General features: G+C 51.5%; 1 protein-coding gene across 1 annotated transcript in view; it reads left to right on the forward strand.

Moving 5' to 3' along the window:
* STRIP2 (striatin interacting protein 2) overlaps window positions 1-23,146 on the forward strand; it is a 64,638-nt gene that overhangs the window by 5,150 nt on the left and 36,342 nt on the right. The window contains exons 2-11 of the mRNA XM_024193101.1: window positions 4,358-4,427; window positions 10,736-10,810; window positions 13,743-13,877; window positions 15,663-15,783; window positions 16,279-16,347; window positions 17,261-17,367; window positions 17,747-17,874; window positions 19,893-20,078; window positions 20,672-20,895; window positions 22,815-22,880. Of these exons, the coding sequence (XP_024048869.1) occupies window positions 4,358-4,427; window positions 10,736-10,810; window positions 13,743-13,877; window positions 15,663-15,783; window positions 16,279-16,347; window positions 17,261-17,367; window positions 17,747-17,874; window positions 19,893-20,078; window positions 20,672-20,895; window positions 22,815-22,880 (1,181 nt within the window). The remainder of the gene's footprint in view (window positions 1-4,357; window positions 4,428-10,735; window positions 10,811-13,742; window positions 13,878-15,662; window positions 15,784-16,278; window positions 16,348-17,260; window positions 17,368-17,746; window positions 17,875-19,892; window positions 20,079-20,671; window positions 20,896-22,814; window positions 22,881-23,146) is intronic.

Genomic DNA, 23,146 nt, shown 5'->3' on the forward strand with positions numbered 1-23,146 from the left:
GTTGGGGGCTGAAGGTGACAGCTAGTGGTGTTCTGTTATTTTCTTTGTTGGCCCTGTCTTGTAGGAGGTGACTTCTGGGTACTCGTCTGGCTCTGTCAATCTGTTTTTTCACTTCAGCAGGTGGGTATTGTAGTTTTAAGAATGCTTGATAGAGATCTTGTAGGTGCTTGTCTCTATCTGAGGGATTGGAGCAAATACGGTTATATCTTAGAGCTTGGCTGTAGACAATGGATCGTGTGGTGTGTCCTGGATGGAAGCTGGAGGCATGTAGGTAAGTGTAGCGGTCAGTAGGTTTCCGGTACAGGGTGGTATTTATGTGACCATCGTTTATTAGCACAGTAGTGTCCAGGAAATGGACCGCTTGTGTGGATTGATCTAGGCTGAGGTTGATGGTGGGATGGAAATTATTGAAATCATGGTGGAATTCCTCAAGGGCTTCTTTTCCATGGGTCCAGATGATGAAGATGTCATCAATGTAGCGCAAGTACCCTTTGTGCAGTCAAGGCTCTCTAAAGGTGTGAACGGCGGGTCTGACAGAGCTGGGGACAGGGAGTTGAGACATCTCAGTTCTATTTCTGGCTCAGCTGCTGACTTGCTTTGTGACCACTGTGATTCTGCAGGAGCTGATGGTAAAACTGGCTATGTATCCCAGCTACATCAGGAATACTCCTTGCAGGACTTGACTTGTTTTCTTTTAAACCCGGAACAAGTACTTGATAATGTTGACTGGTCCTGAGGGCGTTTACACTGGCCCATGTCGGCTTTCTAGTACAGATGGGTAATGGGACACTGGATCTTCAAATCAGATCAGTCTTCTCCCCACCCACCACCACCGCATTTGGTCTCCAATGTGATTGTGACAGGCAGTTGGCCAAATTCAGCCTTTTAGTGATTTATCACAGGCAAAATCCATTGACTTCAGTGGATTTTCACCCACCTAAGACTCACTGAATTTGGCCTGATATTTTATGAGCAGCTGGAATTAGGGATGAATCGCTTACGCCATTTGAAAGCCGGGATTTACGGTGAAGATGCTAAAAAGCATTGGCTTATACCTCCAACAGTGCTCAAAATAATGTCTGCTAAAATCATGCTGGAGTTCAAACAGGGAAATAAAGTAAGTTGGTAATCAGAATGATGTGAATGTAAGAACTGAGACCTCGTGACCTACTACAGCTAAAGACACTTTACCATTGGAAAGCCAGGGGGCCAGGCTCCCAAAGGTACAAAGTGCCTTCATTCATAGCCCTAGGAGTTCATGAGCTCTTGCATTTTAAGCCTGTCACTGGTCTTTCATATTTGCTTGTTTCTCATGGATCCAGGGCAGAATACAGCAATACGTGACACTTACCTAGCGCGCTAAATGTACAGGCGTAACCAGTCTTCTCAATGCAATTTAAAGGGGGTGGATGTTATCCCCACTTTATAGACGGGGACATTGAGGCAGAAGGGGAGTTGCTTGAAGCTGCACAGTAAATTGGTGGCAGGGCCAGGATTAGGGTCCAGAAGTCCCTAATTCCCAGTTTTACTCTTTCCTGTACAATAGGCCATCTTGTGCGGTCTTCGGCCCAGGGACTTTTCACTCCCTGTGGAAATCTTCTGGCTTTTGCAGGCGTTTTGGCACTTTCAGCTGCTGCCATTTGGTCCATGCCTAGCCACGTAGTCATGCTGCCTGCCTTCTCCTCCACTGATGGGGATTATTGGGCAGTGGAATGGAGGGGAGATGACCAGGGTTGAAACTTGCTCCCTATTATAAATTCATTTTTCCATCCTCAGTTTCTTCAAACACAAACTAACCGTTCTGGAAGTTCACCTGCCGATTCTCGCCCGGGGTACGTCTTCTATGGAGTTTGGTAAGGGTTGGACAGTTTTACTCCTGTGGTACTTGTAGACCTCAGCCAGACTTTCAGGTTTGGCTCATGATGGTTCTAAAATGGCTCGGTCTAGGAACCACAAATGGTTCCATGGGCCTTATTGAGAAGGAGGGTTTTACTGTGCATTATGGGTACAGTAGAAACTCAGAGTTACGAACACCTCGGGAATGGAAGTTGTTCGTGACTGAACAAAATGAAATGGTTCTTTCAAACGTTGACAACTGAACATTGACTTAACACAGCTTTGAAACGTTACTATGCGGAAGAAAAATGCTGCTTTCCCTTTATTTTTTTAGTAGTTTACGTTTAACACAGCACTGTACTGTATTTGCGTTTTTATTTTTTTGTCTCTGCTGCTGCTTGATTGCATACTTCCGGTTCCAAATGGGGCGTGTGGTTGACTGGTCAGTTCATAACTCTGGTGTTCGTATCTCTGAGGTTCTACTGTGTATTGAAAGGACATACAATGCCCGATCATTGGAAGTGATTTGAAAATTTGGAGGAAAAATTTGGAAAACTTCACGACGTTTGGTGATGGTGGTTCATTTTGGGCCCGATCCAAAGCCCATTGAAGTCAATGAGTTGTTGCTGACATCAGTGGGTTTTGCATTAGGGCCTGTTCTGACCATCTCTGCAGATGTTATCTGTCATTCATGATTATGAATATTGATGATGCAAACTATTACTTCTGGCACCCGCTCATGCTCTAACACTAAAACAGGTTTTTAGCTTGGAATGGTGGAATTTTTTTTTTAATCTGCACCTGACGTATCAACTGATAGTTTTCAGGTTCTAAAGTCACTTCTTTTTAGTTGATATTTGCAGTATTTGTAGTTCTCCCATGTGTTGTGTCTCTCTCTCATCAGAGACGTTGCATGTGTTTACCCAACATGCTTTCTTCTTTATGATAATCATTTACAAAAGGTTCATGCCCCAATAACCAATTTCAGATCTCACGTTTTCCATCGGGTAAAGACACATGCGTAGCCAAAGAAATTGTATTCCATATAGGCCAAAATATAGCCACGGGACATTGTTACGTGGCTGAAAAAGGGAATGGATGGATGACCATCGTGATAGTTTGTCGACTCCCAGGAAACGTGAAAGATGCCTGAATAATTCTATTGGAACATAGTTTGTGGAAACAGAGAGAGATAATGTCACATTTCATAAAAGTGGGGGGAAATCGGAGGAGAAAAATGAGATGGTCACTATTATTAGGTACTTCCGTTATCCAGATCTCATTTCATTATATACCTTTATCAGCTGATGTGAGACAATTTTAAAAAACAACAACAAAACTTCAGTGCCTGACTTCGTAGTAATCTCAGCAATAGGCTACTCACCTTAAGTAGTACTTCACTCGGTGAGTAGCCTATTGCTGAGATTACTCATACATCGAGGTCTTTCTCTATGGCCCCTGTTCAGGAAAACATCCTGGGAAGGGATTTTCCATGTGTACACCTCTACCTCGATAGAACGCTGTCCTCGGGAGCCAAAAAATCTTACCACGTTATAGGTGAAACCGCGTTATATCGAATTTGCTTTGATCCACCGGAGTGCTGCTTTACCACGTTATATCTGAATTAGTGTTATATCAGGTCGCGTTATATCGGGGTAGAGGTGTATTTGAGGATTCCCACATGGGTATGAGGGGCTTTCTCTTCTTTGGTGGTTTAAAGGGGGGGGGGTGGGCGCGCTCATTTCACTGTATCATACCAGAGCTTTCTGCTTAGGAGCAAACTGTGTTTGCATTTGTACCATAGGTCAGAACATGATCAGATGAGAAATGATACATTTAAAAGAAGGCCTGGTCCCTTTTGTAAGAGCCAGACTCCCCGACAGGTTGGGGGAGCCTGCGGTACCTACCTATTGCCCAGTGGAAGCCTGGCCTGCTTCCTGTCGTCATGCCGCAGAGGTGCCCAAACAGGGCTTTGGGAGGATGATAAAAATAGCTCTTCCCAATTGACCCTGTGTTTTAAGCAGGCGGCAGGTCCTTCCAGCCGGCTCCAGAGAACGGTGTCAGTAATGAGGCTCGTGTATGCTTGGGTAACTGTCCCCTGATTCGAAGGCCCTGGCGTGGTTTAATTTGACATGCTCCTGATAAGCCTTAATGGAAACCTTCGTCAGTGGTGTGGGAAATATGTGCCGAGAGACCCCTGGCATCCTCCCAGTGTTCTCCCAGCCCCTCACCCGGGGCTGCCTTGATTTTTCCTGACAACCCAACGGCTACTACATGGGCCTGATGGAAACGGCTTGTCTCCTCCAGCTCTCTTTATTTTAAGCAGAATATTCTGAAGCTCTAAATAAAAGATGCAGCAAAGTGAGATGCCGCGTTAGACCCAGACGGTTCTTTGCTGGGCTGCCTGCGCAGTCTGTGTGTATGTGTATCGACTGTGATTGTTCCATTTCTTCTGGACGTGCGAGACAAGCCCCTCGGTTTCCTGTCTTTGTATTGACAAAGGAATCTCTCTTCCCCCCAGGGCTCAGTGGACTGCCCCAATGTGGAGTTTGAGTACGGGGATGCCGACGGCTATGCTGCTGAATTATCAGGTAAAGACGTGCGAAAAATGGAGGTGAGAGGAGACTTTTGCCGCACATTGGTTTTACTGAGCTATTGAAGTCGGCATCCATTGGGTATAAAATCACTGGCAGAATAAGACAGGTTCAGTCGGAGATAGATATTTAATAATATCATCTTATATTTATAGCGTGCCTTTCATTCCAAAGGGCTTTACAAGTCATGCACAGCAGAGAGGAATTACGTCACTCTTCACGGAAATGCATCCACTTCTGGGGTGGAACAAGAACTACCTAACTGCTGTAGTTGAGGTTGGGGAGTGAAATATGTCACACGGCAAACCTTAAAGCTCCTGGTGAAGGCAGTTCTAATAAAACAGCTCCCAGCTGGCTGGGTTGGGTTAGCAAAGACCCAGAGTTCAGAGGTGTGTTCGCAAGGATTCACCTTCCGCCCCTGGGAGCGGATGTTGAGCAGTGTGTCTGTGGTAGCTGTGAACGTCTGCAACTGGCTGTTGACGCTGCCGCTGGTCACGGGCTGCCTCTGTTGGGTGCTCGCTGCCGCTTCTGCCCTGTTCTGAGGTTCCGCTGCTTAACCCAGATCTTGAGTGATTTCACTGGGTAGCAGGAAACCTCGCTGCCCGTGCAGCCTCTGCGTTGTCTTTCTTTCACCACTGTCCTGACAGCAAGTCTAAGGCATAGCCCCTAGACCTGCTTAGCAGTGATTCGCCTCTCATAATCACTGAACAGAAACCGTGGTGATGCATAGATGCACTCTGAGCTCACTTCTAAAGTGGTGGTCACCTTCCTTGTCTCAGGCAACACCTCCCCTGACCGACGTGTAAACCGGGTTCATTCGATGTCGGATCACGTTAAAACCCCCCTTTCAGGCTCTCTCACAGGGAAAGAGGGTTGGTATTGCCTCTTCTCACTGGTGTCTGTATCGATGGGCCTGCCAGACGGGGCCTGAGCGGCCTTGAATGGTGGGGAGTGTTAATTTTGCCCGGGAAAGTTTTGAGCAAGAGATCTGCCTCCATCGTAACTTGAGTGTTCATGTGAGTGGATCTGTGCAGCTTCCTTGTCGCCCTTACTCCTTGCATCTGGAACAGGGTTGGATCCTCTTTTGGGATAGTCCAGAGGTGGGCATACACGAACAGCCAATAAACCAGCTTTCCTTTCTTCCGTGATGCACACAGCCTTGAGCTCTCTCCTGCCGACAAACAGCAGCTACGCTGCGGCTTTTCGCGGCACGGCTGTAGCAGCACAACTGTGTCGCTAAAAGCCTCGTAGTGCAGCCAGACCCAGAGTTGAGTCTAATTAGCTCTGTCTTTAAACACTGGAGAGGGGATGTTACCCAGGGTTTTCAAAACCCAAAGCAGTGGCAACGTAACTGTTTCACTCCAGACACTGTCAGGAATAAATCAGTGGGAACGCAGCAATTCTGTCTGTTGAAACTTGAATACAAGTAAGCGTTTTCTTATCTAAAACTACAATTTATTAGATTTAAGCACACACAGACATAAGCAATAGGTTGAGGACGTCCCAAATAGTTACCTAGAATCGGAGACGGTATTGAGTAATTAATGGCGGTCACTTCCTCGCCGGGGAGTAAGGTCTCAGGATAGCTTCAGAGGACTGCTCCAAAGTACTCTCCAAGAACTGGAGGAGCTCAGGGAGACCGAGTACAGCACAGGCAGTGGAAACCTCTCTGCACCATCCCTCTCAAATATTTACCCACGCTGCTGTGACGTTGCACTCCATATGTTTGTGGAAATATGACATAACTGGAATATGCTTTATGCAAAAGGCCTTTTGTGAGGTATCATTACAAAGCTTATAATCTACTAAGTGTGGTCATCCTATTTGTATGAATGTATCACTCTAGCATCTGAAACTAGGAATATGAAATATAACTCTGAGGTCCTGTGGTAATTATGCAAAGTGGGGGCCATTAATGGTGGTTTGGAAGCTTGATGGCTCCCGTTGACTAGGACAATTGACTGTAGATGGCTTTGTTTACTTGCAAGCCTCCACTGCATATGTGCAGGCCAGTCCTGGAGGAATGGAGGAGGGCTCACAGGACATGTGACCATGTCACCTGGTACTGGAATCCATCTTTAATCTGATGCTTTTCCATTTAGAAGGAGGGGTGGGAACCCAGAGAGAGACAAAGGATTCCTGCCTTGTGCCAAAGCTATAAAGGGGGGTGGAACAGAACAAAGGCCTCCCAGTCATGTGGAATCCCCTGCTTTTCATCTGAGACGCCTGCTGGAACTAACAAGGGCTGTACCAGGGGAAAGGATTGGGCCCAGACTAGAAAGGAGTCTAGTCTGTGAAAGAAGCTTATTGGAACATCTCTGAGGGTGAGGTTTCATCTGTAATCAGTTTCTTAATGTATTAGGCTTAGACTTGCGTGTTTTGTTTTATTTTGCTTGGTAACTTACTTTGTTCTGTCTGTTAATACTTGGAACCACTTAAATCCTACTTTTTAGGCTTAATAAAATCACTTTTGCTTATTAATTAACCCAGAGTAAGTGATTAATACCTGGGTGAGCAAACAGCTGTGCATATCTCTATCAGTGTTATAAAGGGCGGACAATTTATGAGTTTACCCTGTATAACAGGGATCTCAAACTCAAATGACCACGAGGGTCACATGAGGACTAGTACATTGGCCTGAGGGCCGCATCACTGACACCCCCGCCTCACTGCCCCTGGCCCCGCCCCCACTCCACCCCATTAACGAGGCTCCGCCCCCTCCCTGCCCCTATTCCATCCCCTTCCCCAAATCCCTGCCCCGCCTCTTCTCCGCCTCCTCCCCTGAGCGCGCGGCTCCCCGCTCCTCCCCCCTCCCTCCTGGAAAGCGCTAAGCACCGCCAAACAGCTGTCTGGCAGCGCGAAGCGCCTGGAGGTTGGCAGAGGAGCTGGGACGCGGCGCACGGGGGGCAGCGGGTGAGGGGAGCTTGGCAACCGCAGGAAATAGCGGGGGCGGGCGGGGGGGGGGCGCAGGGAGCGTGGCGGGCCGTAGCAAATAACTCCGCGGGCTGCGTGTTTGAGACCCTGCTGTATAAGCTTTATACAGAGTAAAACGGATTTATCTGGGGTTTGGATCCCATTGGGAGCTGGGTGCTGGAGCCAGGAGCACTTCTTAAGCTGTTTTCAGATAAGTTTGCAGCTTTGGGGGCATGGGTCTGTGTTGCAGCAGGCCTGCGTGTCTGGCTCAACAAGGCAGGGTTCTGAAGGCCCCAGCTGGCAGAGAAAACGGGCTCAGAGGTAGTCTCAGCACATCAGGTAAGAGTCCCAAGGTGGGTCTTTGTGACCGAACCCGTCACATCTGCCTGCTCAGAAAGATCTCAAGGTCATTTCCTACTGAACCCTTGGCCTGTTGACCGGAAAGATGCTGAGGACAGGGATTGCGATCTAGACTGCGAAACTCATCCGCTCACTTCCATAGGCTACTGAATAGCTATCAGCTGGTAACAACTTTTGACCACCGTCAGCTTGGGCTGAAAAGTGAAAGGCTTCCTGTCCCGTTCCTGGTCCCTCTCTTGTTGGGGGTCTGTCTGAGCTGAACCTAAGCTCCGAGCCGCATGCCGTGCCCTTATGACTAGAACATGCCGACTCCGAGCGTATCGGTGTTTCGTGTCAGCGTTTCGCTCAGTGGCTTTATCACACCCGCGTTCCAAACCCCAAGCCGAGCTGGCAGGGTGCTCAGAATAATCCTCAGGGCGGCTGGTAACAAGCAGCAGGAGGGTTAGGTCGTTTGGTGTTTGTTTCCAGGGCAGGAATTACTTTACTCAGCTGTTGTTCCCCTTATCGCTGCACAGTTTCCTGCTCTGTGGTCAGGATAAGTGGGGGGTGAGGGAGTTAAGCACAGGTCGGACCCTGTGTTCTTACAAGGGGAATGACTCTGGCTGTTTCTGCAGTGTAATTGTCAGGGGGTCTGGAGCATACTCTTGCCAGCAAACTGTAAAGGGGTCACTATTTTTAGCTCTTCTAAGCAGAGGATCTGCTGGTGCAGACGGAGTTGCAGCACATTTTGTCAGTGAGGTGTCCTTCCACCGCTGGAGAGAGGAGAAAGTAGTTCTCCTGGCTGTCCTTTGTGTGATCCCAAACCCACGATTACTTGACATTCCTGGAGTTTTCACCCTTATCTCGTGAATATCGGGAATCAGGCCCATGTCGATTTTTTCCAGAGTGGTGTTCGGCTTCTCAAGTGCTTGCGGTACCAAAATGGCTTTTGGAGCCCGTGAAATGTCATTCTGCGGCATCGCAACTTGATGATTTAGCGCAAAAGTGATAGCGGGTCGGGAGGCGCCGGTGAAACATCAGAGTTTGTCCCGTAGGACAAAGTCTGTAAAAGGGTTCCCTTCACTCTCGTAATGTCATGAATTATAGATCGAAGCACCCACCTCCTGCAGTTCACATTGGGTTTTCCTGTAGAAGGAGACTGTTGGGTCAGATTTGACCCCACATACAGGTTGGGCATTGTGAGACACCTCTTGGAGGCCATTTACGGCGATATAACCAAGCGCAGTGTCTACACTGACATTGCGTTGATCTAACTGTGTCGCAAAACGCTCCCGGCCTCTCGTCGAGGTGGTTTTATTTTGTCGGTGTGGCAGGAGAGTTAAATCGGCGGGAGGAGCGTTGTCGAATGTCACTCTCCACTGTGTGGTCGACGAATGCTGACTGTGTGGTGTAGACAAGGCCTGAGTGACTTGGTTTTAATGTACACTGCAAGTTCCTTGAAGCAGGATTGTCTCTGCCTCTAAGGGTCCAGCCGAGTAGAACCGGAGTCTGTAGGGCTTCAGGTGATGAACACTTCCACCCTGGCAGCCACGGCATAGCGGTGATCCATGCACTATAAACCAGAGGGGAATAAGCAACACAGGACGTGCCTCTTACAGAATAGCCAATGGCAGCACCCCCGTGACCTCTGATTGCTCCAGGAGCATTATTTAGGCACGGAGGGAGTTCCAGGAAGCTCTCGCTGCAGCCTGGTGGTACCTGGCTTGATGCTACAACGGACCTCACTCTTGTTCTCTGCTTCGGACTTTGGCTCTAACTCCTGGCTTTAGTCCTCGTCACTGGTTCAACTCCTGGTTTGACTCTGTGTCTGACCCCTAGCTTGGCTTCTGACGCCTGCTCCTGCTCCAGCCACTAAGCCTGACTGCTAGTCCTGCCCGACTGCCCACGTCCCAGTCGTGACACACTCTCAGTTTCACTACCCTGCACAATGGGGATTCGGATCCTCATTCTTCTTGTAAGATAAATCATCGTTATGTCTATCTATCCCCAGACTTTTGTGGCCCCTTTCGCTACAAAACTCAACGGCAATAGAAATAACTTCCAAACTAATCCTGAGGAAACATTCCCCGCAGTGCCAGCAACTCCCCTGGGCTAGTGACCGAGAACCTGAGGGTGTAATTGATTAGAAATGGGGAAATGCAAAAAAGTAAACAAGTGGCATAAATGGTGTTAAGTCAATTAGATTTTAAAATGCCGTTATAGCAAACGGCAGTGGTGCTGGTGCACACATTCAGTGGGTCTTTGCTTATGTGTATTGGATTATTTTTTTAGCTTAGCAGTAATTATGGATCCCCCACTTTAATAGTGTGACATTAAAGTGAACAAAGTATATTCCAGGCTCAGTCAGAGCTACCTAAACCCACCCACCGTGTCTTATCCTCACCCTGGCTGCATTGTTTTCATTGACACTGTGAGCATGATTTTTAAACTTTAGGCACCTAAGTGAGAGAGGAAGGATGCGTGTCTCATTAAGGAACTGGCCTGAGGATTGGGAGATCTGGATTCTGTTCCTGGTTCTTCCACAGACTGTCTCCTTGGGGAAAGGCACATTTCTGTCCTTCCATTTTCCATCTGTAAAATGGGGATAATACTTCCTTACCTCACAGGGGTGTAGTTAAGGTACATGGTGGTGGTAGAAAAGCCTATTAATAATAATAATACCTCGCTCTTATATAGCAGTTTTCATCCATGGATCTCAAAGTGCTTTATAGAGGAGGTCAGGATCATTATCTACATGTTACAGATGGGGAAACTGAGGCTCAGAGTGGGGACGCGACCTGCGTAAGGTCACCCCGCAGGCCAGGAGCAGAGCTTGGAATAGAATCTAGGGTCTCTTGAGTCTCAGTCCAGCGCTTTCCACCAGGCCAATCTAGTTAATTTAGGCGTCCAGTTCCCACGTGTTTGCTCAAAGGAGTAGATGGGCCCTGAGGTGCCCTTTTGAGAAGTCAGGCACTGGAGCTGGTACGTGGGGCGCTCTGTCTCTAAGTGCTACGCCTGCTTTCAAGCCTTTTTTTGTGTGTCTTCCCCAATAGAACTGTACAGCTACACGGAAGAGCCGGAGTTCACCATCAACAGGAAGTGCTTCGAAGAGGATTTTCAAACTCAAGGTATCCCAGTCCGGGCGATTGCATCTCATGTGGCAAGACGGGTCCCAACCCTGCAGACCTGGCCTCATGAGGAGCCCTGACCTGGGTGAACGGAGCTCAGTGGGACTGCCCAGACGGGAGAGGTGCTTCTCGTGCCAATTGAGTTTTGCAGGGTTGGGGCCGTACATTGCGCCTTTGGTGTCTGGACTGACTCAGGGTTTGAGGTGGGGCTGTGAGAACTGGCCTATAAAATGACTTTCCCTGTGAGCCCAGCTGTAAGGAACCAGCGGAAGTTCATCAGATGTCACAATAACTAAGGCTACGTTTTAGTCATGGTATTTTTAGTAAAAGTCATGGACAGGTCACGGGCAGTAAACAAAACTTCACGGTCCGTGACCTGTCCACGGTTTGTACTATTTACCCATAACTAAACCTTGGGCTGGGGGCCCGCAGGTGCTCTATGGCGGGGAGGGGGCGGTCTGGGGGTACAACAGGTGCTGGGGGGGGCCTGGGACCCCCACTGGTGCTGGGGGTGGGTGGGCAGCCACACGCTGCCCGGGACCCCGGCTGGCTCCACATGTCCCTGCAGCTCCTAGAGGGAGGTCAAGGCCAGTGAGGGGCTCCGTGCACAGCTCCCGCCAAGCTCCGGTTCCACAGCTCCCATTGGCTGGGAACCGCACCCAATGTGGGGGGGAAGGATAGCTCAGTGGTTTGAGCGTTGGCCTGCTAAACCCAGGGTTGAGAGTTCAGTCCTTGAGGGGGCCACTTAGGGATCTGGGGCAAAATCAGTACTTGATCCTGCTAGTGAAGGCAGGGGGCTGGACTCGATGACCTTTCGAGGTCCCTTCCAGTTCTAGGAGATAGGATATCTCCATATATTCTATTATAATGGGAGCTGCGGGGGCAGTGCCGGCAGGCAGGGACAGCGCGCAGAGCCCCCTGGCCCCTCCACCTACGTCAGGAGTTGCAGGGTCATGCTGGCCGCTTCCAGGGAGCCTCCCCTCCCCCGAGGTAAGCGCTGCGCCGTACCCCAGCCCTGAGCCCCCCCCACCATCCCTCCGACACACCCAAACTGCTGCAGCTGGCCCAGGGGCTGCCCGACTGTTCAGCCAGCCGCACTGGCTGCTGGGAAAGTCACCGAATCTGTGACCCGTGTGACAGACACACAGCCTTAACAATAACCTATCACAACAAATGTGGGTGGGGGCAGGAGCGCTGGAACAGGAGGGGCCAAGGGGCCATGGCCCATCCACTTTTCGCCATGGGCCCAGCCCCCTGCCCCTCTTTTTCCCCCCCAAGGGTAAGAGCAGCCCATGGAGCTGTGGGGAGCTGCAGACCCTCCACCTGCCCAGGGTGGGGGGCCCCAGAGCAGCCCCCGGCCTGTGTCCCGAGCCCCCCTGCCCAGGGCAGATGGAGGGTCAGCGGCTCCCCAGCTGGCTGTCACCTTGGCCCAGCTCTGGCTTTCGGAGGTGCGGGAGTGTGTCAAAGGAGGCGTGAGCTGTGTGCGGTCAGTCCTGGGTGGCTGGGGCTCGTGCAGAAGGGTGTGCACACCTGGGAGGCAGGGATAAAGGGGAGAGCCGGAGCCCCACCACCTGCGGGCTCTCTTCTCCTCCCACCCCACCCCCCACAATTGCTCACCGGGGCGCGGCTCCGGCTGTCGGCCCCGGGGTGGCAGCAGCAGCGCAGAAGTAAGGGTGGCAAGGGGGTGCTAAGTCGGCTGTGAAAAGTGATATCGACGAATCACCCCTAAACGACTCCAGACACACACAGGGGCCCGATCAGATAAGCTGGAGAACCGCTGCACTAAAAGTTGCCAGGTGCTCAGATACTGCGGTAACGGGGGGGATATAAATATGAAAGGTTGTAACAGAGCAGACTAAACAAAGAGAAACGTGCGCTGCTCTCGTCCGTGAGGAGCGTCCCAGCATCTTTGCCTCTACAGAAGATCCCAGCGCCTCTAAGGGTCCCCTCGATCTTCAGATGTGAATTCTCACCGCTCCCCTGCCGACGTGGGTCCGTATCGTCCCCGTTTCGCAGAGCGGGGGAACCGAAGCACAGAGCTAGCGAGCGAATGGCCCACGGTTACGCAATGAGTCAGGGGCCGTCGGGAACGGAAGCCTGACGCGCAGCACTAACGCGTCCCTACTGGCTAGTGACTGAGAGCCTGCTAATGCTTGAAACCCCAGAACCGCTGCTGCCTGCGGAGGGCTTGTCTGTGGGGTTTTCTTTGAGATGAAGCTGACAGGTTCTGTGACATACGCGTGTGCTTTGCAGCTGGCATTCCTGCAGCCTTGGGTTCCCTACACAACGAGCGAAGGGAGGGATCACGAGAGCGGTGGCTGACTCGGCCTGGCTGGGCTATTTCCCAATGTCCCACGAGTTGGCTGTGTCCAACAGGAACAATAGGTAGGGTGGCCGCTGCCGCGTCCCCAGAACACCGGACGTGCCGGTACTTCCGGGACCGGCGTGGGCCTGCCCCTGCTGGTGTGACCTCACACACACGCTGTGCATGAGGTGGCGCTGCCCAGAGGAAGCCATTTTGAAGAGCGTGCCCTTCCGCCAGCACGACCGCCTGCGCCCGGTGCATGCGAGGTCATGCCAGCGGGGAGGTGGAGTAGCATGCCCTTCAAAATGGTGTCCCCCATCCGTGATACCGGACAAAACCACGTCTGGTTTAGTCTCTGTACAGGACGGGGTTACAAAAAAGAACTGTCTGGCTTAAAACCAGACGAGTGGCCTCCCTGACAACGTCGTCCATCTGAAGGAAGGTGCTGAGAACTGGTCTAGTGCCCAGAAAAGTCCGTGTGCGTCTCCAGCACGCCAGTGATTCTGGACACTATTCCACTTGGCTTCCTTCCACCTGCTTCCACACCATCCCTGTAGTATCCGAGAGAGGCTGGAACAGGATCCGTGAAGGAAAAGATCCTGACTCATTCTCCTCTCTTGTTTCCAGTGCAGGGCAAGAGATGGCCGGAGCTGGACCAGGCTCAGCAGAAGGCCTATGTGATGCGGTTGCTGGACGGGCTGGAGGTGGTCGACAGGGACAAGAGACTGAAAGCAGCACGCGCTGTCCTTTATTTGGCACAAGGTAACTGCCTAGGCCCAGCAGACGGTGCCGCGCCAGGTGGCATGGGCACGGTGGGTTTACTCGGAAAGGTTGGTTGCTCCTAAGGCGAGGAGGAATTGTTTGCTTCCCCCTGCTGGACGGGTCGACTCTCCAAGCCCTGCATTGTCTAAATGCTTCGTTCTCGTCAGGCTGGGGTGTTAATCCGCCTGGTGCTTGCCTGCCACGCACTGTGTCCCTGTGGACCTGGCTACTGGACGCTAAAAGTTCCTACGTGTGCTTTGATCTGTCCCCCATTGAGATGGGAGTAGATCAAAGCACACTAGGAAACGGGGAGTTCATGACAGCAGGGGCCACGCGGACACTTAGAGTGCGGCAGGCTAACGCGGGGTAGATTTCACCCCAGCTGGATGCAAATGGCATCTTCATTTACATAGGCCCTTACGGCATTTCTGCATTGCCTGTCACCGTGGTGTGCTAGTGCCGGCCGAAGGCTGTCATGCATCCAGACGCAGGGCTAATGCCATGGTTAAGAAACGACTCTTAGGAGACTGACTGGTTCATGGGCTTGGGAATAGAAACTGAAGACTTTAATCTCTAGATCTGGATGCTGCCAGGTACTCGGCCCCTAGGTTCTGCAGCAATGGGGCATTAGAAACGCCTAGTGTGGAGGTTGCTGGAATAACTTAGTCCCTGCCGACCTGGGCTGGATTTATCACCTGCAGGCTGCTTGAAAAGAGTCCCATAGGAGACCCTTTATGATCGCGATTTACAGCAGGGTCCCTCATTGCCCGGCTGGGTGGGTCCTCACTAAGCATCTCCCTTTCCCCCACACTTGGCTTCTCTCTCTCTCCCTGTGTTTCCTTCTGCTCTTCCTCCTCCGTTTTCATGTTGTGCAGGTCAGCCAGGGGGTAACTGGATATTGTCAGCCAGATCTTCGGCACCAAGAGACCCTCACTTTCTGAGTCAATTTCTCTTCCCCTCCTCCCAAACCGTGACCTACCTTAGGCCAAATGGAAACTGGAAGTGTTTGCCCGTCGTCGTTGGCCCCTGTTGAGGGAGGTTTCTTTGACTGGGCGTTGGCTGTTCCTGCACATGGATGTATTGTTGTGCGGTTATTTAAAGTCAGCCATCTGGTGAAGGAGGACGGAGTGGGGTGAGGGGTTGGTTCTCAGTGCAGTTCCTGGTGGATTGTTGTCAATCAGAAAGGCTGTCACCACATTAGGCTCGGAAGGGACCAGAACATGTAGTCTGACCTCTCCCATCGTACAGGGCACCAGTGCCAGGCAGCACCCGGGCACCAAACTCAACAAGTGAAGCCAAACCAAAGTATTACAGCCCTCAGGAGACTAAACTAGAGTGTGTCCAAGCGACGAGCAGGAGGGACCGAGGTGCACCGGTGCCCAAGGCCCTGTAATGGCAGGGAATTGATTTCATGAGTCAGACCCAGATGATTCTGGCAAGCAACCCGCACCCGCTGCTGCAGAGAAAGGGGAACCCCCCGCACACCCCACCCCCAAGGCCAGTCTCACTTGGGGGAAATTCCCTCCCGACCCCACATGTGGTGATCGGTTAGACCCTGAGCATGTTGGTTCCAGAATTGGAGAGAAACCAGTTGTTGAATGGGGATTTGAGCCCAAACTCCCCTCTCGCTCCGATAAGTGGTCCCTCCATGTTGGGATGGAGGAAGCTTGCATGGTTGCTGCACCTGTTCGCCGTACTCCAGTCCTGCCAGCCTGGTACCTTTCACCAGCACTAACTTCACCTCACTTCACACGGTTTGCTGCATCGGCCTCTCTGTTCCCCCAGGTGTATTTGGCGAGTGTGACATGGAAGCGGAGGTCCTGCATTGGTCTCGGCACAATAACTTCCTGTTGTACCAGATGGGGACGTTCTCCGCCTTCCTGGAGCTGCTGAACATGGAGATAGAGTGAGAGGGTTTAGCGTTCTCTGATCTGCTCTCGTCTTTGTAACGCATACGTCCGCGGAATGTCCCTGTTTGGTTTTGGCTCCTTGCTAATGGCCATAACTGGAGTTTTGGTGGGGAGGCGGGGTTGAAAAAGGTGGTCTAATCACCAGAGCAGTTCTGTCTGTGTGTGAGAGAGAGAGAGAGAGAGAAAGATGGTTTAGTGTAGAAAGGACAATGTAGGGGCGGTTGTGGAATCTCTGTCACTGGAGGATTTTAAGAACAAGTTAGACAAACACCTGTCAGGGATGGTCTTGAGTGCAGGGGACTGGACTAGATGACCTACTGCGGTCCCTTCCAGTCTTACACTTCGATGATTCTATGGCTATTCATAGTGTAAATGGGCCCTAGATGTGGCCTTGTCTGGTCTGAGTGGTGGAGTCTCTCTCCATCCGGAGCAGCCACTGACTGACTGGAGATTGGACCACGAACTCCTGTCCTCCTCTTTCTTCATTGCAGCAACAGCCAGGCTTGCAGCAGCGCCCTGAGGAAACCAGCCATCTCCTTAGCGGATAGCACGGAGCTCAGGTGACCTGTCTCTTCACCCCGTGTCGTCCGTTCTAGAACCTGTCCGCCCGCCCGGGAGCGGGACGTGAGATGGGAAAGAGCTGTCAGGTCAGCGGGCACACCCAGCCAGTCTGTCCGCTGCCTCGGCCAAAGTGCCAGGGAAATCACTCGGCTTATTCTTTAGGCTTCAGAGCTCTTCAGGCTAAGTTCAGCGAGGGTGTCTGGTGGCCCCGGAGCAGCTGCCCTGCAGAGAGAGGCGAGTGGTTTCAGCTCTCTGGGCCAGTGGAGTCTGGCATTGCTGTTGCCGCTGCATGTTCAGCTCCTGGGAGGAAAGGGGATGAAACCTCAAGTCGTCTTATGGCCCCTACTCCCTCTCTGGCCTTGGAGGGGCATTGTTGGACTCCCCAGAAGACTGTAGCAAGCCCTTTGCTGTGGGGAGGGTTGTCTGGATATGTTGTATCTAAAGGAATAGGTGGGGAGACATGATCAAACTGAGGGGGGCCAGGAACAGGGGGGTAAACCCATCATCCAAGGGGGAAGCAGTATCTCAGCTGAGAAAATGCAGTATATTTTAGTTGTCCTTTCTGTCACTTTGCTGGCCCCGTGGGCGTCGCCCTAACACGGCGGGTCCCACCAGCATCCGCCGCTTGCACCCCGAGCAATTGCAGTGCGGTGGGATGGAAGGTCCAGCTTTGGAGACCTGCAGGCTCTGGCTCGGGGGGGCAGATTGTGGAACAGTCTGGATTGTAGTGTAGGCGAAGGTCACTGGCTTGTTCCAGGAAAACCCCAGACTTTCTCCCCTCCTCTTGGACCTGCCTTGGGCAGGATGGAGAGGCTGGGATTCCCCCCCAAGCCCTACAGGCAGGGGCAACCTGTAGAGGAAATGGGCTGTGGGTGGCCGTGCGACCTGCCTGTCGTGACGCCTTCTCTCCAGGGTGCTGCTGAGCGTCATGTACCTGATGGTGGAGAACATCCGTGTGGAGACGGAGGCTGACCCGCCCGAGTGGCAGAGCTCCCGGGAGACCTTCAGGACGGAGCTGAGTGAGTAGCTGGCCACCCTCCGAAGCGCAGTTTCTCTCTCACGCACAACCATGTCTGGGGGGGTGCAGCCCGCTCCGCCGTCCCGTGCTGTAAAGGCCTCGGAGTGGTAGCTGTAAAACCAGAGGGAACAAACCACCAGCCAATGTAGTGGGATCCCCCTTATTCCACCAGCCCGAGGTCAAACCAAGTTTGGGCTAAGACTGTGGAGACTCTAGTGGTGGGTGGGGGGGGATTGTTGGGGGCTGGTTGCTGTCGGCACGCCGGCGAATAGAGTCCCTGCGCAACGTGCTAATAAACTCGCTCCAGTGGCGAGAGCATGGGGGACGGGGGAGATTCTCTTTATTCCAAGCTTGTTTGGTTTCGGTCCCCTCCCTCGCAGGTTTTCCCGTGCACAGCGAAGAGCCGTTTGCTCTGTTGCTCTTCACCATGGTGGCCAAGTTCTGCAGTGGACACGCGCCCCACTTCCCCATGAAGAAGGTCCTGCTCCTGCTGTGGAAGGTGCTTCTGGTGAGTGCGATCCTTTTGCTTCCCAAGAGTCTCCTGAATTGGGGAGTGACTTGTATATTGGGAGGCCGCTGCCTGGGCTCCTTTTGCTAATTAATTCAGCCTTGTAGACATCCCAGCATCGAAGTCTCATCATCACTTAAAACACGTTTAAGGCTAGATTGAAAAAGGCACTAGACAATAGACAAGAGAAAGCAACTTGCGCTGGTCCGAGGGGATCTCCTGGTTTGAGTTACTTTCACCACCAGCTTTTGTAACGCAGAAACTTCTGAGCGAGAAGGATCTGTGTTTGCCTAGCACACAACAGCCCCATGAACAACAGGCTGCGTTGGGAGTTTATAAAGTATAAAGCTCGCCGGGGTCACTGGCTGAAGGGATGCGCCGGATGTGACATCTGAGCTTAGCGAAGCATTGGTCATAGTGTCTCGGGAAATCTTACTTGAGAAATGAATTCAGGTTGGCTTGGGGACGAAGAGCACAATTTGAAATGCAAACTGGTCGAAGAATCAGACATGCAAGATTTTTGTGAGAGTTAAATGTGGGCTGGAGAAGATTGTAGGAGTGGGGTACCGCAGGGGTTCGTGTTAGGTCAGGGCTCATTAAATACCATCCATAAATATCTGGAAGAGGGAGTAAGTGATGTTACCCAAAAGGATATGGAAATGCTGGGGAGGCTGGAGGCAACACACCATCTCGAAATCTGGATGAGAAATGACAACATGAAATTGAATCTCAAAAAAGATATACTGGCACTAGAAAAGGTTCAGGGAAGGGCAACTAAAATGATTAGGGGTTTGGAATGGGTCCCATATTAGGAGAGATTAGAGGCTAGGACTTTTCCAGCTTGGAAAAGAGGAGACTAAGGGGGGATATGATAGAGGTATATAAAATCATGAGTGATGTGGAGAAAGTGGATAAGGAAAAGTTATTTACTTATTCCCATAATACAAGAACTAGGGGCCACCAAATGAAATTAATGGGCAGCAGGTTTAAAACAAATAAAAGGAAGTTCTTCTTCACACAGCGCACAGTCAACCTGTGGAACTCCTTGCCTGAGGAGGTTGTGAAGGCTAGGACTGTAACAGGGTTTAAAAGAGAACTGGATAAATTCATGGAGGTTAAGTCCATTAATGGCTATTAGCCAGGACGGGTAAGGAATGGTGTCCCTAGCCTCTGTTTGTCAGAGAGTGGAGATGGATGGCAGGAGAGAGATCACTTGATCATTGCCTGTTAGGTTCACTCCCTCTGGGGCACCTGGCATTGGCCACTGTCGGTAGACAGGATACTGGGCTGGATGGACCTTTGGTCTGACCCACTACGGCCATTCTTATGTTATGTTCTTATAATGTGGAAAAACGTCCGTGGGAAAGTAATTTGGAAACACCCATAATTCAATGAGAGGAAAATGCCTGGGAAGCAGAAATGCTCCTCTTTTATTTTCTGGGCCCAGAAGGGACCGTTAAGATCAGCTAGTCTGGGCTGTATAACGCTGGCCAGAGAGTTTCCTCCAGCGGTGTTGGAAGATCACTGGGGATGATAGTGGGCAGCAGATTAGGCGTGGCTTTGCGGCTTGATAGGGAAACGAAAAAGGCCCCGCTGCGAGCTCTGGCTTTGGCGCCAGGAGGAAATCGTCCTCGGCTTGCATGGCTGCACCTGGATGATCTTCCTAGGAGAGAGAAGATCTAGTTACGACAGTTAAGGGCGGGCACAAGCCTCCAGGTATTTGCGGGATGCAAACCCCAAAGAGAGAAGAGAATTATTGAGGGAAGCCCAAGAGGAGCTGATGCTACGTCTACACTGCGCGCTAGGGGGGTGATACCCCTGCGTTTGCACACACACTGGAGGGAGGTGTCCTTACGCCAGTGCAGGTGGAAACAGCCGTGTAGCTGCACTAGCCTGGGAAGTGGCCGCAGAGGCCAGGCTGAGCTGTGCTGAGAACATCCCGGCTGGTTTCTGTGGGGGGGTGAGGAACGGTTCATTTTCCCTTCTTTCTCTTCTACCCCCGGCCTGCTGGCCCGCAGTTCACCCTGGGGGGATTCGAGGCCCTCCAGGCCATGAAAATGAAGAAGCGGGAGGAGCTGGGCCTGCCACCTCTCCCGGAGGACAGCATCCAAGTCATGCGCCGCATGCGGGCTGCGTCGCCTCCCACCTACACCATTGAACTCCTGGACCAGCAGTCGTCGAAACGCGGGCACCGGAGCAGGCGGGTAAGAGCTAGCGAGGCAGCTCTGGGAGGCAGCGCGTGGCGTGGCGTCCCTCCAGAAGGGAACTTCCGTCCGACAGGAGAGGCTGCGTTCAGTAGTGCCCTTCTCTTTGCCCGGTTCCCAGCGGGGGGTTGCCAGTCATGTCCTGGAGATGGCATGTTTGATTTCCTATTAAGAAAGGGAGAGCACATCCCAGACGTCTAATCCCCAGCTACGAGGAGCGAAGCACGACGTACTGAACTACTGACCGCAAACCGGGGCTCTCCTCCAGTTGAGCTGGTTGAGCTGATGCATTATGCTCAGCGGTTCCAAAGTTTGCAGGAAAAAAATTGGCTTCAAAGGGGGCAGGATACCTTCCGCCACTTCCTCCGGGGCGGGCAGCAAATTCAGCAGCCAGGGGCTCCATTTTGAAGGTTGCTTCGTCCAGGCTGAGATGCCAAATAAAGAGACAAGGCAAAATGATGGAACTCCTTGCTCAAGAGAAACTTCAGTATTTAGCCCATGCAGCTTCCTAACCCCTAGGGAAGTGGAGCCGGAGGGTTTGTAAAATCCTTCTTCCTCCCCACTGATTTCTCCTCTGTTTCCACATGTGATAGCCCCTGGTGAAGCAAGACAGCCTGGACATCTATAACGAGAGGGACCCTTTCAAGAACGATGAGGCTGGAGTGGATGAAGAGGAAAATGACGACGTAGACAGCGGGATTGAGGGGGAGCTGGACCTGATGGAGCGGGATGCGATCATCCAGGCTGGGCCAGCTCAGCGCCCACCCATCGAGCGGGTGTCCTTCCCCAAAGGGCTTCCATGGGCACCCAAAGTCAGGTATCGCCATCTCGTTTCATTGCCCTCCACCCCTGCCCCAACTCCCCTTACGTTGCAGTGAGTCATGGGTGGAATGCTTGCCTGCTACCTGTTGGACTGAAAAGACTTCACTGTTTTCCCTACGTGGCCTGTCTCCTACCACCTTTGGCTGGGATCTCCCAAGACTTTACGAGCCAAGTATGGTCAAATCAGATCCATAGTGGGGTGGGAGGCCGGCCACCGTGGAAATCCCAGGTGTTGCAGGAAGTAGGGTTGGTTCTTCTGTAAGAAGGACATGGAGTACTACAGATCGGGGATGAAGGTCAGCGTTACTAGCCAGTATTGATAGTCCAGAGCTGGGTACTTCCCCGGTTGTGGCCTTAGGAAACTAGTCTTGAGAGGTGTTCAATGAAATCACCTCTCGCCAGTTACGTAGCGAGTCTTTTACCTGCCTGGATGGTGAGCGTCCTCCAGTGGCTTCACTCTGATCCGGGAGCTCGGAGAACCTCCGTTGTAGGTCTGGGGTGGGTAGGGAGACCAGATGTCCTGATTTTATAGGGACAGTCCCGATTTTTGGGTCTCTTTTTTTATATAGACTCCTATTATCCCCCACCCCCGTCCCTATTTTTCACACTTGCTGTCTGGTCACCCTAGGGGTGGGGGACATGCCTCTTTCTAGAGCTCAGAGTGGCAGCCGTGTTAGTCTGTATCAGCAAAAACAACGAGGAGTCCTTGTGGCACCTTAGAGACTAACAAATTTATTTGGGCATAAGGCTTCGTGGGCTAGAACCCACTTCATCAGATGCATGGAGTGGAAAATACAGTAGCGTGTGTGTGTGTGTGTGTGTGTGTGTGTGTGTGTGTGTGTATGTATGTATATATAATATATATATATATATATATATACGTAGTACATGAAAAGATGGGAGTCGCCTTACCAAGTGATGGGTCAGGCTAACGAGACAATTCAATTAACAGCAGGATACCAAGAGAGGAAAAATCACTTTTGTGGTGGTAATGAGGGTGGCCCATTTCAAACAGTTGACAAGAAGGTGTGAGTAACAGTAGGGGGGAATTAGTATTGGGGAAATTAGTTTTTGTAATGATACTAATCCATGAGTTGTGTTATGCTTAGTGGCTGAGATCCTGGCCCCACTGAAGTCAACGTGAGATTGGCCATTGACTTCGGTAGAGCCAGGATTTGACCTGGACTTTAAAACGCAGGAGCCCACGTACGTCTCTGGTTTGGGAGCAGTGCAAGGGTTAAAGCTGATCAGCTGGGATAAATGAAGCTGCAGCCAGGCCTGTTCACTGCACTGCTCATTAAAATGGGCAGGACCCTGTTTCCCAGGGAGCTCTGATGTCTCTGTCTCTGCAATACTGCGGGGCCCCGTGGTTATTCTCTCGCCCTGCAAGTTAAGGGACTTTTCTTTTTTTGGCTGCAAATTCCCCATAGAATATGGAATTCAGCTGGGTTCTCTTTGCCTCTCACAGCTTCACCTGGTAATACAAATTCTCCTAGTGGCATTAAGCTCCCAGTTCTAGGGAAGGATGCACAAGGATGCTCTCCGACACCTGTAGTGCTCTGTAAGGCCAACGGGGTGGACTGCAGATGGCCCTTGCTGACTGCAGGGAGCAGAGTGGTTGAATAAGAAGGGGCTGGTTTTACAGAGTCGCTTTCTCCACTATACCCACGTGTTAAATGACTCTAGAGGTTTAGAATAAGTCCAGATCATCTCGTTTCTATTGCTCCTGATGGCTAGTTGGCTGGAGCAGTGCAACCGTCTGCCAGGTGGTAGTAACGACTCCACTAAGCGATGCTGCAGGGTTGGATGTTACGTGCTGGGGGTCTGGTGTTTCGTTTCCCAGCAAACGTGATGCTGATAGGACGTGTGTGTTTTCCCCTCTCTCCCTGGTTGTTTCTCCTGCCACTCTATCAGACAGAAGGACATTGAGCATTTCCTGGAGGCAAGTAGGAACAAATTCATTGGATTCACCCTCGGACAGTGAGTATTGGGCATCTGGGAGGATAGAGTTGGTTTGGCTTTTGCCAGCAAACAGTCTGTCCCCTGATCTCCTGTCATTGCGACGTTCGCTGGCTGCTGGGAGGTGTTAGCCCTCGGCTTTCGGGAGGCAGCTGGCATACTGAATGCTTAGGAGGCTGCGTGGCCGTTCTCGGTCTGTATCAGGACCACGTTGCAATGTAAAACCATGTTCTAATGGACAGTGCTCGCTCCAAAGAGCTTACAGTCCAATGAAAAACAGAGCCAGT

This window comes from Terrapene carolina, unplaced genomic scaffold (assembly GCF_002925995.2).
Source record: "Terrapene carolina triunguis isolate 2854851 unplaced genomic scaffold, T_m_triunguis-2.0 Scaffold68, whole genome shotgun sequence".
Classification (NCBI taxonomy): domain Eukaryota; kingdom Metazoa; phylum Chordata; order Testudines; family Emydidae; genus Terrapene; species Terrapene triunguis.